The sequence below is a fragment of the Anolis carolinensis genome, chromosome 4 (genome assembly GCF_035594765.1).
Source record: "Anolis carolinensis isolate JA03-04 chromosome 4, rAnoCar3.1.pri, whole genome shotgun sequence".
NCBI lineage: Eukaryota > Metazoa > Chordata > Lepidosauria > Squamata > Dactyloidae > Anolis > Anolis carolinensis.
Genome location: NC_085844.1, coordinates 44,266,970 through 44,280,778, shown reverse-complemented (window position 1 = coordinate 44,280,778; position 13,809 = coordinate 44,266,970). Strand labels below are relative to the sequence as shown.

General features: G+C 38.5%; 2 protein-coding genes across 9 annotated transcripts in view; one reads left to right on the top strand and one right to left on the bottom strand.

The window, feature by feature from the left end:
• Nucleotides 1–9,518, top strand: part of clvs1 (clavesin 1) — an 80,982-nt gene extending 71,464 nt beyond the window's left edge. The window contains exon 6 of the mRNA XM_003219604.3: nt 7,397–9,518. Coding sequence (XP_003219652.2) covers nt 7,397–7,484 — 88 coding nt within the window. The 3' untranslated portion in view covers nt 7,485–9,518. The remainder of the gene's footprint in view (nt 1–7,396) is intronic.
• Nucleotides 8,769–13,809, bottom strand: part of asph (aspartate beta-hydroxylase) — a 141,400-nt gene continuing 136,359 nt past the window's right edge. For all 8 annotated transcript variants that reach the window (XM_062980330.1, XM_062980331.1, XM_062980333.1 and 5 more), the window contains one exon: nt 8,769–12,010. In XM_062980330.1, coding sequence (XP_062836400.1) covers nt 11,860–12,010 — 151 coding nt within the window. In that variant the 3' untranslated portion in view covers nt 8,769–11,859. The remainder of the gene's footprint in view (nt 12,011–13,809) is intronic.

Here is a 13,809-nt window from a genome sequence, read left to right as displayed (position 1 = left end):
TCATTTCTTTGGAAGTAAACACTTAAATTCAGCGGGATCTTTATGGGATAAATATACATATGATTATTTTGCTGACCCTGCTATGAATTTCTGATGGATAACCAGAACTACATCAGAATAAGATTAACAACAGAACACATAATACAGCCAGTCCTCTATATTCTTGGATTCTGCATCCATGAATTCCACTGTCTATGTATTGAAAATTTTAAAAGAACCCCCCCCCCCAATGCAAATTTTGCCATATTATATAAGAAACACCATTATATACAATGAGGCTTAAGCATCCATGAATGTTGGTATCCATGGGGATTATGGAACCAAACCACAGAAAATACCAAAGAACCACTCTATATGGAAGAGGGACTATAATTGATCATATCATAATATTGTTTTCCCCCACAGAATAAATATTATGATATAAAGCATTATAATACTTAGATATTTCATGTCAGATAATAGATACAGGTATGTGTTTTATAAACACAGCCGTGTGGTGTGTTTTTGGGGTTAAACAAAAATGTACACACAGTGAATCCCAAATCACAGAAGCAGACACATCAACTCTTATTTTATACCTAGGAGGGATCCGTAAGTGAAGTCTGTCATAGGAGTATAAAATGCTTTCTGCATCCATTAGAGAATGGATACACTACATTCTGAGTCTATCTTAAGGATATCTTTCCCTTTCAAGAACTATGAGCTTGTTACTATGACAACTTTGTTTCCCCCTGTGTATGCTGTATGTGCCGAGAAGGCAAAGGGGAGCTATAAGAAAGATGAAAACTGTAATGTGAAAGGAATTGTAGAATTAAGTTGAACACAGATTTATCTCATTCAATGAAATGAAGAAAAATATTATGGGCTGGTTAGGAAATAAGAGCATTGGAAAATAATCAATGTCAAGTTGATATCCTTACTGTAATAATAGCATTTTATAGTGATAAAATGTGATGGAAAAGGACATATTTCAAATAATAAAGAATTAAGGGAATCAAGAAACAGAATTAATGTAACTTCAAGAATAATAAAATGAAGAGATTTTAATAAGAATTAAATGTTTGAGGTTGGCACAGTTTTTAAAGTTAGCTTCTGGTTCTCTGTCCAATTTCTGAGACCCCAAATTCTGATAGAAAAAGCCAGTCTGACATGTGGTCATGTGTAAGAGACGGGGGAGATCACTCACAAGACTCTAATATAATGGAGGATATCACACCTCTACTTTTCCCAGCATGGATTCCCCAGATGTCATTGGATTACAGTTTCCATGATGCATGGCTATATGCACCATCCTGGTTGGAAATGATGTGAGTTGTACAGCAATATGCACAGAGGCATCAAGGTTGGACAAACTCTGTAGGAAGAAGTGATTTAAAAGTGGTTTCATTCCTATCTATAAGGCTAATTCTAAAGAGCTTGTTTGCTGCTGCTCAGTCATCTAGTCGTCTCCGATTCTTTGAGACCTCATGGACCAGTCCACGCCAGAGCTCCCTGTCAGCCATCACCGCCCCCAGTTCCTTCAAGGTCAAGCCAGTCACTTCAAGGATACCATCCATCCATCTTGCCCTTGGTTGGCCTCTCTTCCTTTTTCCTTCCATTTTCCCCAGCATCATGATCTTTTCCAAGCTTTTCTGTCTCCTCATGATGTCGCCAAAATACTTCAGCTTTGCCTCTAATATCTTTCCCTCCAGTGAGCAGCCGGGCATTATTTCCTGGAGGATGGACTGGTTGGTTCTTCTTGCGGTCCAAGGCACTCTCAGGATTTTCCTCCAGCACCAGAGTTCAAAAGCGTCTATCTTCCTTCGCTCAGCCTTCCTTATGGTCCAGCTCTCGCATCTATAGGTTACTATGGGGAATACCATTGCTTTGACTATGCGGACCTTCGTTGCCAGTGTGATGTCTCTGCTCTTCACTATTTTGTCAAGGTTGGCCATTGCTCTCCTCCCAAGAAGTAAACGTCTTCTGATTTCCTGGCTGCAGTCTGCATCTGCAGTGATCTTCGCACCTAGAAATATAAAGTCTGTCACTGCCTCCATGTTTTCTCCCTCTATTTGCCAGTTATCAATAGGTGTAGTTGCCATGATCTTGGTTTTCTTGAAATTTAACTGCAACCCAGTTTTTGCACTTTCTTCTTTCACCTTGGTGATAAAGCTCCTCAGCTCCTCCTCGCTTTCGGCCATCAGAGTGGTATCATCTGCATACCTAAGGTTGTTAATGTTTCTTCCAGCAATTTTAACTCCGGCCTTGGATTCCTCAAGCCCCGCATGTCGCATTTGTTTAGCACAGGTCAATTTCTGATGGATGTTGGTCATAGATTTTTGCTAAAGGACCTAGAGATTCCTAGCATGACCACTTCTCTAGGCATTTGTAGACCCTCCAGCAGGTTTTTTTGACTCACAGTTTTGCCACTTTCATGGGTGCCCTGTACCCATAAGCCTGGTGGAAGTGGAGTGCCTACTGTAAACCGAAATTTTACAAAGATGCATCTCTTTAGTTATTTTTCCAAGCAAAGGAAAGTATGCATTACCCTATTAGGGGAAGAAAGGAAGACATGCCTGGTTATGATGTATTTCATAAACTTGAAAAAACAATCCAAACACAACTTTAGGACTGAGCTCCATTTCATAAGACCACTGTGATTGCAACCTACGTGCTTCTTTTTGAGGTCTTTTACGTCATCCTTGTTATTCATTTTATTTGTGTTATTAACACCTTATTTGCTAAAAGGCCATAAGGAGGATGGGTAAACCCATGGTAGTCCTGCTGGGTCCCTCCCCCCCCCCCCAGTCAAGCTTTGTGCTTTTCAAGCTGGCACACTGTGACCAATCAATCTGGCCACACTGCAGATCTATTCACTTGTCTCACATCTCCCATCTGTTCATTTCCTTCTAATTCTTTGCCTGTTAGGCTGATTCTTCCAGACTGTTATCTTCAAATATTCATTCCTGTTGGAAAAAGTAGTAAGAGAAGAAAATGTGGACTTTCAACATATGTCCATTGATTTTCTTGTCAACAGCATTTGAAAGATTTTGTTTCTTTTCCCTAATAGTAGTATGAATGTTTCTATGTTTTTAATTTGGAAGTGGTAAGATCTCAGAAATGGGAAACCTCAGGTCAAGCTAGACAATGTGTCATTAAAAAAAAAAAGGCTCCGAGATTGCACAGGATTCTCATCACCTACTTATTAGGCATGTGGTCTTTGGAACTGGGCTTATGGTAATTTCCATATGTAAATCTTAATGTACGCATTGCTGGGGAAATCTTGGAGGAAAAATGGTTAATAATAGGCAACATGCAGCCCCTGCAATCTTCGCTTTTGAAACCATGGTGGCATCCCTGTTGCTACATAATTGGCCGCTATTGTGCTGCTGAAATCTTGCAGGCCTTCCTTCGATTTTGTTCATTTCTTTAATGACAGAGTCCCTTTCTCCTTTCTCATTCTATTATTTAAAGTACACTTATATTTCCTATATACTTTCGGGAGTGCAATTCTTTTGGCATTCTTTAAAATATGATATAAAAACCAATTTTTAGCAAAAGTGTTTGCAAAGGATTGAAGTGGGATCAACATGCCAAGACAATGTGATGTGGTTTTCATTGCTTTTGTATGTCCAAGTGCAAGATTTATCTTCATCTTATTCTTTCCAGGGGAACTAAAAATGGAAAGATTGCTCCAGCTTATAAACCGGCTTCAGAGAAGCTAAATATGATCTTTATCCATTGCATGTTGTATGGTACTGCAGGTGGGAAACTTTAATAAGGTGGCTACTTGTTTCAGAACACTTACACGAGTTGACAAAATTCAAGACAAAATCCATCTCCAACCACAAAAATTTGTTTTTCTAAATAAAGAAAATGTCAATTTTTCTAAACACAGAAAAAAGGCACAGTGAGGAGTCACCTTATTTTAAAGCAGAATTGTGCTTCACAGTTATTTTTAGAAACTTGATTCTTCTTCACTTTTGAAAAAGGAAGAGGGTGAAAGAGAAGGAGAGAGAGAGAGCGGGAAAAAGAATGGCAGCAGAATCAAGTATTGGGTACTAGAAAAATCTGGCTGAGGGAACATGTTGCCACACACAGTGTTTCAGGCTTAGTTTCAAGGACAGAATCTCCCAAAATGACAAGATCCTTTCTATTTCTCCTACTGAATGTAGTATTTGCCTCCAGAAGAAAACAGTGGCCATTGCAACCAGTTAGAACGTGTTTGCTAATCCCAAACATTTTTAGTTTAGTATTTTCAAGGAGAGAGCATTCTTCCAAATCAATGTTCTGCTTTTGCTAATCTATTTTTGCATAGCAGTCATTTAAAGCAACTGCTGGTGATTTTATGAGGAATATAATTTGTACTTGTTAAGTCTAGCTAATGCTTTGGGGGCATTCAACGTGAATGAATCACTACCTAATATTAACTCTGATATGAGTGGTAAATCCCACAATGGATTTGGAACACAGTGTTCAGTTATTGCTTCAAAAATTTCCTGAAATCTAAAGCAGTAATTTTAAAATACTACAGTATTCAGGTTTAACCATAATTCAACATTAATTTTTCTTAGGTGACACAGACTGCTTCAAATATTTCAAATGGAGGATGAAATAATGTATGTGTTCAATGGACTTTTCCTTTAGAAAAACCTACAAATCAAATTTCCAGACCCCATTTGAATAGGAGAGGGGTTTAGAAAGCAGTTTGGAGGCTTTGGAAAAAAGAGGAAAACAAATCTAAATTGTGTGCAGGTGGCATGATAGATATTTAAAACTCTTGTATACATCGATACCCATCAATCACAAAAATGCAGTTTTTCTTTTATGATACCTCGAGATAGGTCAATATTTCAACTGTGTTATGAAAATATAACCATAACATGTCAAGTCTGCAGATTCTAGAAGTACCTACATAAGATGATGAAGTGGGTGCTTATGCCACAATGCTTTACAGGTACAATCAAGTAGTGCCCACAGAATGCTCAAAACAGACATTATGATGGAATAGGACAAAATCATAGAAAATAATTTTCAGATGAGTTAGTTGTAGAACTTGGAGGAAGTACTTTTGTGGCTATAGGCCCTTTCATATGACACAATTCCTGTATATACCTGGATAGTCACTTTAATTGCCATGGCAATATCCTTTGGAATCCTGGGAGTTGCAATTAATTTAAAGTCTCTGAAAAAGTGCTCAAGTGTCTCAGCTGACTACAGACACAAGGACACAGCAATGGCAGTTAAAATAGAATCATACTTCTATAACTATAGACCAGAGTATGCTGTCTGGGGTCATGTATGTTGGAGGATTCCACCTAAACCAGTGGTTCTCAACCTGTGGGTTCCCAGGTGTTTTGGCCTACAACTCCCAGAAATCCCAGCAAGTTTATCAGCTGTTAGGATTTGTGGGAGTTGAAGGCCAGATCATCTGGAGATCCACAGGTTGAGAACCACTGATCTAAACATTAGGAAGAACTTTCTGATGGTAAGAACAACTGGCAATGGCTTGTGGATGAGTCTTTTTCTCTAGAGCGGTGGCTCTCAACCTGTGGGTCCCCAAATGTTTTGGCCTTCAACTCCCACAAATCCTAACAGCTGGTAAACTGGCTGGGATTTCTGAGAGTTGTAGGCCAAAACACCTGGGGACCCACAGGTTGAAACCACTGCTCTAAAGGTTTTTAAACAGAGGCTGGGTAGCCATCTCTCGGGGGTGTTTTGATTGTGCTTTTTCTGCATGGCAAGGGGTTGGTGTCATAGACAGAACGCCACCAAATAGAGTACAACACAGTTTATTGAAGTTACAGAACTGAAAAGTGCCCGTAGGAAACAAAGGACTAGGCAAACACTTGTCTTCAGTGAAAAAGTACACAAAACAGCTCCGTTTGAATTAAAACGGTTCGAAAGAATAAACCGGATTAAACAGGAGTTTAATCCGAACTAACTCAAAACTTCAGCCTGGCAATTTAAACAAACAAAAGTTAGTAAACAAAGGTCAAAATGAACACAAAAAACTGGCAGCAGATTCCTCTCTGCTACCCAAAAGCTACAGATGAGTAACTCAGGCTGTTACTCCTCCGTGCAACGAGCGAAATCCGGGTCCAGGCACATCAATCAGGATCACGGCGGTCAGCGGGGTCCCAGTCCAGTCCGAGGTCGAAAGCCAAGTGCAGGCGTCTAGAGTTCCACGAGTTCACCGATAGCCACAGAAGGGATAGTCCAAGGTCGTAGTCAGTCAGTCAGTCTAGCGTCAATCCAGAGAAGGTAGTTAATGTCCGTCAAAAAGACGACGGAGGTCCAAGCTATCAAGATTAAACACAAGTTGCACAGAAAAACCCCACACAGTTCCTCCCGCCGTCTATGCCCAGTGTCCTTGGTAACTTACGTATCCAGCAACGAATCACACCCGTCTTCAGGAAGTTCCCAAACAAGAGCCCAAGCGTTCGTCCAGATTACCTTGCCCAACGCAATTAGCCATTGATCACAAATCCCATTTTATCCAGTTCATAACTCCTCATCGCTGTCAGCTGCTATCCTAATTCCAGGTGCCTCATCATCATCATCCTCATCAGAGCTAAAACACCTTTGACTACGCCCCACAGCATCCCCAGCTGTGGAACCTGCCCCATCCCTCCAACCCGTCCATGGGTCTGATCCTGCAACCCGCCAATCGCCTCCCATGCTAACATTGCCGGTGGCCCCCAAATCCTCCCTCACACGAGTCCATTCCATGTCATCCTCCTCTGAACTAACCATTTCTTCCTCCATTCCCTCGGTAAAACCCTCAAATGAGTCTTCGTCAGTTGGTTCTGCAAATAAGTCCCGGAGCCGTTTCCTTTCTCGCTCCTCAAAAGAGTCTGACTCTCGAGGAGTCTTACGACCCCCGTCTCCCAGTACCGGAGCCAGAAGGCTCAACCATAACAGTTGGACAGGATGGCCTTTGTGGCCTCTTCCAACTCTATGATTCTATAAGGATGGTGGGAGTTAGACCAAAGAAGTAACTTTTCTGAGCTTCACTCTTTTGCAGTAATAACAATGAATAATTTACCAGCATTTTAGAAATGAGCAGATATATTACAGCATTTGATTTCATGAGATTGACTTTAATCTGCAAAAACAAATACAATAACTCTACTGCTGTTGTAAGTACTACAAGACTAATGGCATATTTTATTTTATATGAAATAAATTAAAGTACCAGAATTCTCATATCCAGTCCTCCCCAAAACTGCATCAAGAATTTGATGCAGTTAAATCATTCTAACTCACCATACTACAGGCTGAGTTGAATTAGACTCACATTCTTAGTTCTGTGAAAGTTTTAAAATAAGGTCTAGTTTCACCTTTTTAAAAAACACAAGGAATGAAGTGCAATTTTTAATGCCAAGTCAATGTTAACACCTATGTTTTCTTTCAGGTCTCAGTCTGTGGTGGAACCTGGAACGTTGAAACATGAAGAACAGCATGAGAATGAGAACACCCAGCCACTGCTGGCTCTAGACTGAGTCTGAATTCATCGTGAAACACAAATGCATCATCAGACTTTCATGGTGCAAAAAACCCATGAAGCAAAAGACAGGTTTAATACACGTCAACACACATTCAGCTTGAAAGCCAAGCTCTCCATCTTTGCAGAGCGAGTACAGATCATCACCAGCCATATGTCGATGTGGCCAAAGCCAAAGAGGAGATTCCTCATGGCCCAGAGTTTTAAGCTAATAAGTTTGATTGTAAAATATAATTTTACCCTTCCCCCTTTCTTTCATGACATAAGAGTATTAAAAATGGTTGACATTTAGGGGGGCTACTTTTTGTGATCACATACTCAAGATGCATCAGTTGAGGTTTTCCAGTATTCCTTAAGCAGGGTTTTTAAAATATCAGAGTGTAGGAAAGAAAGGAAAATGAAGTGGAAGGCATCTTGAATGTATTATTGAAATAACTCGCTTTGCAGTGCATCGATAGTGGTCAAGGGCCATGGGCAATCAGTTGCAACGTATCTGGAGTGTACCAAGTTTGGGAAGACTTCATTGCATCTTAATACAGTTTGCTTCATTTTTCTCTACTTCCCAGCTTTCCCCTTTTCCATAAATAAATAAATAATGCTAAGCAATCACCAGCAGAAATTTGTTCAGCTCTGCAGTATGTGATCTTATCACCTTAGCTCTTTCCTGGGATCACTTATTTCAGTCCAGGGCAGGAGGAATGAGACCATTCTTAACTTTTGGAAGCCCTTGTAGCGAGTCTGCTCAATGTGATGAGCAGACTGGGATGCAGACACAGGCAATTTGGAAAGCAATTGTTTAAGTTTAACAATATGGATTGTCCTCTACTCCATCCACCCTACAGGCAACTGCACTGGGTAGAATAGATGTGGTAGTGGCAGTAAAAGCAAAAAGGAGGTATCAGAGCTTAATGGAAATACTATTGGTGATTAATGTTCCACTTCAGGTTCTTTCATTTAGGTCACTTCAACAAATGAAAGCTCAGCAGAGCTGTTTAACCACCTTCTCTCCTGCAATCAGCTAAAGGTATAGCCAGAGGGCTTGGCTGACTGCAGATACAGGCCATGCTTATAATGAAAAGGGAAAACTTGCAATGAATTATTCAATATGCCTCCATTAGAAGGAACTGTGGGAAAAGAAAAGGAAAAAAAAACCGTAGAACTGAAATGCCAAAGATCAGTTTGCCATTCCTTTGCTCTATTTGCAGAAACAACAACACCCATGCCTACGCTGAAATGAACACAGGTAAAAATAATAATAAAAGAAGATTCCACTGTAACCAAATGCTTCTTGCTGTGGCTTTATTTTCTCAAATAGCTGGAAACATGTTAGTTGCATTCTCAACTAGCTGGGAATGTGTAGTCACATTTTACAGCTGTAAGTAACATCTATTGACCAAACCTTAATCAAACGTACATTTAAGCCATAAGCAGAAAGCAGTTAATTTTCTTAAGGATGGCTATGTGACTTGTAGGTCATGCTCAGAAGCAAAATCATTCATTTTGCCATACCCATTTGTAATGAATCAAACCATGATGTGTTAATTTCATCTTTTCTTTGTAGGAGTAACTTTCAGGAACTGTTTAAATCTAATGTTTAGAGCTAAGGATGTTGCTTGTATAGAGCTGCTGCAGAGATAATTTAGCTATAGTTTCTATTGTCCCTGATGGCCAAATAAATATTGAACTTAGTCTCTCATGTATAAATGAAGTTCTATAAAACCAGTAACTCTTAAGCCAAGCCTTTGTCTTTTCTCGGTAAAACACAGGATCTCCAGTTGTATTACTTATTCTGCATTATTGCTTATGCTGCTTTATTTGCTAACCCTTTGTCATAGGGGTTATAAATTAAAGCTGATGGTAATTCATAACAGAAAAGAAACAGAGTTTTTACCAATGTATCTGTCATAGGAAAAAGTGTGTTGGCTTAAACTCTTACTTCTACTACCATGGACTTTATACCCTCTTGAAATGATGACCAAATGCATTGTAAATCTTGAGAAAGGTTGCAAAGAATATTAAAATCTTAGCTAAAGGTCTGTGTAATTTATTTTCATAGCAATTTAAAATGTTATTGGAAAAGGGCAGTTGACATCCAAGTTAGCAATTTCAAGTCAAATAATAAACCTTAAAATGCAGTGATAAATAGGCCTGTGTGTGGATTGTCCTATATCCCAAGAGACCTCAGCAAAACCGGAAAGCTTTTCCTTTATGGTTTGGGCAAAGTTCCTTTAAAAATTGTCTCTGCAATTAGCATTTTCATGCAGAGCTGTTACAGAATTACAAGGAAAGATCAAGGTTGAGTCATATACACAGTACATATTTGTAAGCAGTTCTGCAAGGCTTTTATGTAAGGCTTGGTTATCCCAGCAGCCACAGCTAACAGAAACAAGCAGTATGATTCCTTGCTTCCAGTGAAAAATGTAGAAGCAATTGTAGTGTTGAAGCTGTTAACATAAAGATATAAAATCCACAATGCTACACTGAAGGCACTTGAGTTTAATGCATGATATCCAACTGCACATAATGGGCAACAATCTACTGGTAGGAGCACCTCTAGTATTGTTTGCTTTATTCTGTTTTCCAGTCACATACCTCTGCTACCTGAAAGACCTGTTTTCAGGCAAAATTGAGATGAAATAATATTATGCCAATTAATGTTACAGGAAAATGTAGCCTGTGGTTTTTCAATTGTGACACCATTTACTTGTTCAGATATTCAGTCTGCGCTTAGAAAAAGGCATACACACACTATATATATATATCAATTATCAATTCAAAGATAATTTTAAAAGTCCTGGCTTCAGTCATGACGAAATACTAACCATTTTTTTTCTGACAGTAGTAAAAACCAGTACTAAACAGTTCCTTCTCATCTGCTTAGTATTATCTTAGCACCCATTTTCTGAATATTCTAAATGTACAGTTCCACAGAATCCACCCAATGAATGATTTGGCATATTTCTCTGCATTAGATTTGTTTGGGTAACTATTATATATATTTTGATCACAAACAGGGAACTGTTCACAGGACTGAGCTGTATTTTTGGTCATAAGTTTTAAAAAACCTTCTAAAAATTGCTTGGATTCCACTGCCCCTAAGAAGAAACTAAAAATTCTGATGGATTTCATACCACAAATAATGTGCTAGATTTTGAAATGTTACTTTTTGGTATTGTAACTCCCAGAACCCTCTGGATATGCTGCCTGGTAAATCCTGAGAGTTATAGTTTCCAAAGGAACTTTTCTGGGCTCTGAAATGTGTGCAGGTAAAGTCTGGCACTTCCTGACTGATTACAAAGGCATCAGGGAAGGTCATTCCCAGTTGGCACGATAAATCCCAGAATACAAACATTAATGTAAAACACAAAAGTGATCACAGTTAAGTGTAAAGTAAAAAATGCCATCATAAACCAGAAGAAGAATGGCTCCAAAACTGATTTCATCACAGAATAAACAGCCTATTAATCATAGTTTGTGTGATCCTTGTTGAAATAAGCTTTTTACTGTAAAGGAAACTTGAAGGAAAATGTACATATAATTGAACGCCTCCATGCCTCTTGGTATGGCTCCAAGTACTTTGTGATAGAAGTAAACACAGATACCAAATGCTGCTATAAACATTCATAACCAAGACTGAAGAAAGGAAATGAGTATTCATTATCCCAATTAGAAGGAAAAAGACATACTCAATATATTGTACAGCTCCTGGTGAAGGCTTCTTGTTAACACTGTTTTGAGAAAATAAATTCAAAGAAACATACAAAAGTGGTTCATAAAGAGCAAAACAGGTATCTATACACATGTGGTAGAAAAATACAATTATTTCTATTTAAAAAAACCTCACACACAATATAAAACCATCTACTCACACTTCCTACAGCTCACACTGTAAATCCATAGATTTAAATCTAAGGACTTTACTACACATTTCCTCCTTGACTACCTGGAAGTACTTACAGGTGGAGTTACAAGGACAGATATGTCACAATACACTGAGCATTGCTGCTCCACAACCCTCCTTTGTCAGAAGATTGGTAGTATCTTTATGTAAGCCTTTAGTTTAGCATCCAGATGACTAGAGCACCCAAAGGTATGTCTAACAGTGGTACTCAAAACACAGGCATAACAAAATACTGGCCCTGGCATATGTCATAGTCTGAAGCATGGCACAAGACATTCTTTGGCTGATAAAATATAGGCATCTGTACTTGCAGCATGAATACAGAACTATAAAGATCAGTGCTGTAATAGCATTGGTATAATACACAGAACAGGAAGTTTTAAAGTCCACAAAGAGAAGTTTTCATCCAGTTCAGTTTCACTTTTGTTTTACCAGCAGGAAATATGGACCTCAAAGAAGGAAAGCATCACACTTAAATGGCCGGAAGTGTGAGCCGCTGTTGTGGTGTTAACTCTGGATGCCAGACATCTACAATGAATATCAGGCGATATGATTGAGCATCCTGCCACACTTCATGTTCAAAAGAATCATCAAAGATGACAACCTTCCCTTCTTCCCAAAACCTGAAAGACAAAACAGGTCATTTTTATTTGCTGCTTCGAAGGCTGGGGTGAAAAACCTGTGGCCCAGGGAACACAGCATATGCTCACAGGACAACCTATTTGCCAACGTCATCATATTGGTTCTGATGGCTCCCATCCCACGTGTTTTTTGCAGTTTAGAAATGGAATGTCACGCATCCTAGGCTCCTGAGAGGATTTCTAATCGTCTTCTCCCCTTCACTTTTTGACATTGTTTTCAATGATTGCATAATGAATCCTGACAGACAGGAAATACTCTGCGTTGTGGGATGGGCTGCATCAATTTCCATTCAAGAAATTGATTAAAATTGTTAAAAAATGGGGGGGGGGATATCTTGTGAGATAAGCTCCTATGACACACTTTTTTTTTAAAAAAGTTCAATTTTTGGGGAAAAGTGCATCTTAGAATTCATGAAATAGGGAAATCACTTTTGTGATGCGGACTAAAAGCACAATATCCTAGTTTGACAAATATTGTGAAAAATAAATTGTTACTAAATAACAATGTAACCTGTTAAAGCATTAGTACATATGAACAGAAGAAAAGAAAATCACAACCAAAAATGCAGTTCAATTAATAATCTGTCCATTAGTGAATGTTCTATAGATAGAGGATGAATCAATCTTCTATCTGCATCAGGAAAACATATGATAATAAATCTCCATTCTCAACTGTTGCAGAATACAAGTCAATTTAGTACTGGACTTCAGTTAATGTATTTCTGGGACTAACATAAGGCTGAATATCTCTCCCTCCCCCAATATATTCAATGCATTATCATCACTTCCTTTATCTTTCATTCTGCAGAAATACTATTGTGTTTCAGACTGGTTATTAGCATAAATCCCCTCCTTTCTTTTTTCATCCAGCTCAATGAAGTCAACAAGACTTCTCCAGTTCTTAAACTATACAGCCATTTTCATTATGTAGTATAAAGCTGATAAGCAACATGGTTTTTTCCCCAAGTAAAATCAGCATGTAGCATAACATTTCACAGCCCTTTCCCTCATTTCAAGAAAATCCTTTGGCACTTTTCATAAGAGGAATGAAGGAGAAAAATTATATTGCCTCCTGGATGATAAGAATGAATGGTTTCTAATATTTAAACAATGTCACTGGCCTCAACAGCATTAAATTTGGCCTTGTGGGCCCATGGAATAATTAATAACACAGTCTTCTGCTTCCATGAAAATATTTACCAAACAATAATCTTTATAATAAATGTGTTATATTATTTGCCTTATGACAGCCCACTATTTCTGCATCAAAGCTTCATACAGTTACAGTTAGTGTAAAATTCTGAATATTTCAGTATTATATGATTGCACACAAAGTTTGCACCAGTAAAGTAACTACAAGGTCTGAGCAGCTGATGTCATCCCACATTTCCTAGTGGTAGACTAAGGCATGGAGTCATTATCTGGTAAATGGATTGGCCAATACTCAGATCCATTGTCCAGGTTTCTCACAGCTGTAACCAATAAAGTTGTGACTATTTAAGTTATAATAAATGTATGTTTGTGTTGCTTGCTTCACTGCCTAAAGCTGTCCACTTGCCTCTAGTCTGGCAATTGATGGTAATTTGCTCATTTCTGCATTTCTATATTTTAAAAAATTTGCAGAATGCTTGACCTTATATGATTTTACCGAAAAGGGAAATATTCAAGGCTTTCCTCTCCCATCCCCAAGTTAATGGAATACAAAATACTTTTGCACTTTGAACTAAGTTAACAGCAACTGAATAAGCTGAAGACAAAGGAAGAACGACAAAAAGTGGAAT